This window comes from Triticum dicoccoides, chromosome 3A (assembly GCF_002162155.2).
Source record: "Triticum dicoccoides isolate Atlit2015 ecotype Zavitan chromosome 3A, WEW_v2.0, whole genome shotgun sequence".
Classification (NCBI taxonomy): domain Eukaryota; kingdom Viridiplantae; phylum Streptophyta; class Magnoliopsida; order Poales; family Poaceae; genus Triticum; species Triticum dicoccoides.
Genome location: NC_041384.1, coordinates 18969252 through 18974254, shown reverse-complemented (window position 1 = coordinate 18974254; position 5003 = coordinate 18969252). Strand labels below are relative to the sequence as shown.

The following is a 5003-nucleotide window of genomic DNA, read 5'->3' as shown; positions in this document are numbered from 1 at the left end:
CATCGATCTATTGATAGACCGCAATTTAATAGATGTTCGTGCACTTGTTGCTAGAATAGAGGGTAGAGATGAGACTAGATGTGAAGAAGCAACGTCTACTTCTTTAGACTCGAAGAAGAAAGAAGCACACAAGATCGAGACTCCGTAGATCAACAACGAATGCATCGAGAAGGCACAATTCCAACTATGGGGAGCAGTTATGGAAGTTGGATATCTTCTAAAATATCTTTTCGTGGTTCTTGTTTTCTTTTTTCTTACTATTCTAGTCAAGATTTGGTGATGTCCTCAATGTATCAATAATCAATGATGAAAAGATATGTGTTGCAAGAAATGTATGCGGCCGAAATGCGGTCGCGCATTGGGCACACGACCGTCGCATCCAGAAATCCGGGCAGACACAACCCCATTGCCACCCCCAAGCGAACGAAAAGCGGACGAAACGGACGTCCGTTTGAGATCGTGCGTTGAAGTTGGCCTTATGATTGGTAATAGGGGATGAAGAGGCACACCCCAGTTGAATCAATGAGGAGAATTAGTTTGAAAAGTTAAGTAAAACGTTTGTAGAATCTAAGTAGGTCTAGCAATATTGCTAGATGTGTTAGAGAAGTGTTGTGATGCTCAGCTGCTATTGGAAGTGGTCGAGGGGCTGATCCACTGATGCAGTATCCCCAAAAGGGTTATAGAAAATGTAAATTATCTAGCCCTATAGACTTCAGCAATTGAAAGATTTTTAACAGATGGCGAAACAACTTATGGTTGGATGGTATCTTCAGCCCACTAGGGTTCAAGTCCTGATGCTTGCATTATTCCTGGATTTGTTTCAGGATTTCCGGCGAAGTGCTTTCAGTGGAGGAGACGTTTCCGTCAATGACGAGATGCCTATCGTGACTTCGTAAATCTCAAAATAATATGCCGGCTCCTTCTCTCGAAGGTGCTCATAGAGATAGGGTATACCTGGCCATTCCTCGGGCCGGGCCGGGCCAACCAAAGCCCGATGCAAAAAACCCAGGCCCGAGCCCGGCCCGGCCCGGCCGTCGGGCCTAAAAATCGGGCCCGAGCCCGGCCCATCACACTAAAAGCCCGTCGGGCCTCGGGCCACGGGCCGGGCCTCTTCCTTAAATGGCGAAATCGACGGGCCTGGGCCCAGCCCGGCCCGGGCTTCGGGCTCAAAACCTAGGCCCGAGCCCGGCCCATGGACAAGGTCGGGCCGGGCCGGGTCAGGCTTTTTCGGGCCGGGTCGGGTCGGGCCGACCGGGCCGGACTGCCCATGGCCAGGTATAAGATAGGGTGTACGTGTGTGCATTTATAGGGGTGAGTGTATACGTGTATGTATGAGCGCTTGTGTCTGTACTGTGTCAAAAAAAAGATTTTTAACAGATGTTGCCGTTTCAGTCGTGATTGGAGGTGGGTTGTGATTGAAGGTTTACATGGATTTTACAAACAGATGGGTTGTGATTGAAGGTTAAGGGGGATGAGTGGCTCACTCCCATGAAAATCAAGAGGAGTGGTTAATTAGTTAGAAAGAAAGAATCCTAATCAGCGTGTAATTGTGTGTAACTCTTTGTATGTTTAGCATTATTAGTTTTGGATCGGATTTGCAGGAACATTCTCTGAAGGTGCTGAATAAATGTTTTACAGAAGTGTTGTGATGCATGCTCAGGTGCTGTTGGAGGTGGACGAGGGGCTGATCCACTCGTGCATGACGGAGTCAGGCGACCCGTCCCTGCTCTTCTTCAGCAACACCGCACCATCTGTGGTGGCCGAGGCTCCCTTCTCCGTGATCCTCTGGTGCGCCTGCCTGAGCACGTCCAGCACCTCGCCGATGGACGGCCGCACGTCCTGTTCCGGCTGCAGGCACCGGAACGCCACCTCAGCCACCAGGTCGATCGTCCCCTTCGTCTCGCTCGCCGACGACCCGTACCCTAGCCGCGGGTCGACCAGCCGGTCGATCTCGCAGCACTGTATCATGCGCACGGCCATGCAGCCCAGGTTCACGTCGGTGCCGGCCCGGGCCATGTCCACCGCCGGCCTGGAGGACACGAGCTCGACGAGGACCACTCCGAAGCTGTATACGTCGCTCTTGTCCGTGAGCTGGTACCGATGGTGGTACGCCGGGTCGACGTACCCGGGCGTGCCCTGCGGCGCGGTGGACACGTGCTGCGTGGCACCGTCCGCCGGGAACAGCCGGGACAGCCCGAAGTCGGCCACCTTGACGTGGAACCCGTCGTCGAGGAGGATGTTGGTCGTCTTGACGTCCCGGTGCACGACCTGGTGCACGTGGAGGTAGGCCAGCGCGGCGGCCGCCTCGACGGCGATGCCGAGGCGGGTCGGCCACGGGAGGAGGAGAGGATCGCCGCCGCCGTCCTTGCCGTGGTGGAGGTGATCGGCGAGCGTGCCGTTGGGGACGAACTCGTAGACGAGGAGGAGGTCGCGGCAGGTCGGCGAGGAGGAGGTGCAGCCATAGAGCGCGACGAGGTTGGGGTGGCGCAGACGCGAGAGGATGTCCACCTCGTTGGCGAACTGCTCCACGCCCTTGTAGCTGTTCTTGTACAGCCGCTTCACGGCCACCACGCTCCCGTCCCGGAGAACCCCTGCACAAGCACATCGTCGTCATTATAGTTATACCACTGTGAAGTCTGAAGTTCTGAAGGATCCAGCAATGGCTATGCGTGCGTGTGGCTTTGCTGTACCCTTGTAGACTGTGCCGAAGCCGCCGGCGCCGAGCTCGTTGGCGTTGCCAAAGCCGTCGGTGGCCGCGTCGAGCTCCTCGTAGGTGAAGATGTGTGTGCACGGCGAGCCGGCGAGGTTGAGCTCCTTCCGGAGCGATGCCAACGGCGATCCTTCACGGATGAGGCCGTCCATCGACGCAGATCGTTTCTTGTTCTTGGCTCGGTTGAGTTGTACAAGATGGCACACGAGCCCCAGTATGATGACAAACAGAACAGCACTTGTGATTCCTGAAGGCATATATGTGCTGAGTGAGCAAGCAAGATTACTGCATGCATGAAGGTATCAATTTTTTTGGCGGGGTTATGAAGTTATCATTACCTGTGACAAACTTCATTCCAACATTTTTATCTGCACCTGTACCTGCTGTATCTGTGTCTGTATGCCGGAAGGTCGAACAAAGAAGAATCATGACATTTGAATAGCAGCAATGTGGTATATGTAAATGCAAGAAACATAAAAGGAACAAAACCTTAATTGTGAAGACTAGCTAGTGACAAATATTTCTACAAGACATATTTTGATTTGTTAAAAGAAGGCTGTGAGCAACAATTACCTGATTCACAAAAAAACACAATTACTTCATTAGTAAGTAATTTATAATAAATTAGTATGATTTTATTACATGTCTTATCTGCAGTGACTACAACAAACAACTGTTTTTTTTGACGAAAAAGCCAACGGAGCAAGAAAGTAGGCCCATGAGTAGTGATGGTGTACCATTGACGGGCTGTTACATACCCACCGACGAGCCGTATATGTGGCCCATTAGTGCTCTGCTGTTTACGAGCGACGGACATATCTAAAAGGTTGTTGTGTCTAAAAAAAATCTAAAAGGTTGTTAGCTGGTATCCTAATTCTATGCCCAGGTTGATGGCAAAAGGAAGATGTGCCAAGAGCCATCGTCTTTGCCGTCTTCAGGATTTTAGATATGAAATTTTCAGTTATTTTTGAAACACTAGGATCAATAGAACCCGAGCTCGGAATATCTGTCTCGCACAGATAGCACCGGAATTTTCATCATATTGTTTTACAATGTATTTTATCTAGGGGAGCAAATTGATGGATGTTAGGGTACCCTCTTTGGGATTTATAGTTCATTTGATTGATCTAGTTACGATTAGAGGGTACCCTTTAGGTTACCCACTTGCATGTCTAGATTTATACAAAATTATTAGCCAGAGTTGCATATTAGAGACTGTGCAAAGCCAGAAAGAAAAACTATTTTGAAATGGAGTGAATTGTGTTCAAGCAAAAAATTGATTGTGAATACATATTTCCTGACAAACCTAGTAATATGAACTTGTCCGGATTAGATCCATTTTATACTGATGATGGCCAAATCTAAACAAGTTTGACAAACACAAACTGTACAATTTCTTATGTTATGAACCGGGAAAAGTACATAACTTCACAAAGTGTGGGTACCATTTCTAGCTGAAGCGCACTCGAATATGCATAAATTTAGGCACCTAACTTTGGAGTGATTAAAAAGACCGACTAGGTTCTTCGATTTAAAAAGGAAGGAAAATTGAACTCTAAATTTCTTCACCACGAAAAAACTTTTTTCCAAATTGACTACGTTGATTATGGGGGCACGTCTCATGACAGTGATAGATAGTTAACAGGTCAGAGCAATATTACCTGCTGACCAAAAGTTTGGCTATCATTATCAGAACTCTATGGATAACCCTTGCCATGTCATGACGAGTAATCTCCTTAATGCTTTGAGTAGTAAATTAAGGTGGAGAACCCTCAAGAAAGAAATGGCAGTATTCACCGATACGACATGCAAGAAGAAGAAGAAAAAAAAAAGCAAAAATCCAAAAGATCAATTCTGCGCCGTGCACAAGTTAAGGGGCACGACAAAATGAAGTGCCATGCGTGGTAGGTTGGCTGCCGTTCTCCTCACGTCGAAGGTTTGGGTAGGAAATATCAAACAAAGTGAGCTGCCATCTTGAGATTTCCATGGAAGACTTGGGGAGAAGACTTGCAGATCAGGTTCCCTTCATACTAGGGGCAGACCAGATGAGTCACCTGACCCCACAATCCACTTTCTCTCTGGATCTTAGTTGGGCTTTAAAGAATTTAGCCTTCTGAATTTCCACTCTGAAGAATAAGAGTATCCACTTTCATCTTTTTACTGTCCACGAAGTTTATTGTTGACTTTCGGAAAGGCTAGCTGTGGTCTAGCTCTCCCATCTAGACGAGAATTAACCTAATCTCATCTAGCTGCCAGCGTTGTATTTTTTTTCTGTTTTCTTGTTCTTTCACTT

The 5003-nt window shown here is 48.3% G+C and overlaps 1 protein-coding gene across 1 annotated transcript in view; it reads right to left on the bottom strand.

Moving 5' to 3' along the window:
• Positions 1 to 1569: 1569 nt before the first annotated feature.
• Positions 1570 to 5003, bottom strand: part of LOC119271003 (LEAF RUST 10 DISEASE-RESISTANCE LOCUS RECEPTOR-LIKE PROTEIN KINASE-like 1.2) — a 5159-nt gene continuing 1725 nt past the window's right edge. Inside the window, exons 2-4 of the mRNA XM_037552981.1 lie at positions 3049 to 3105; positions 2691 to 2957; positions 1570 to 2591 (exon numbers count right to left, since the gene is read on the bottom strand). Of these exons, the coding sequence (XP_037408878.1) occupies positions 1657 to 2591; positions 2691 to 2957; positions 3049 to 3105 (1259 nt within the window). The 3' untranslated portion in view covers positions 1570 to 1656. The remainder of the gene's footprint in view (positions 2592 to 2690; positions 2958 to 3048; positions 3106 to 5003) is intronic.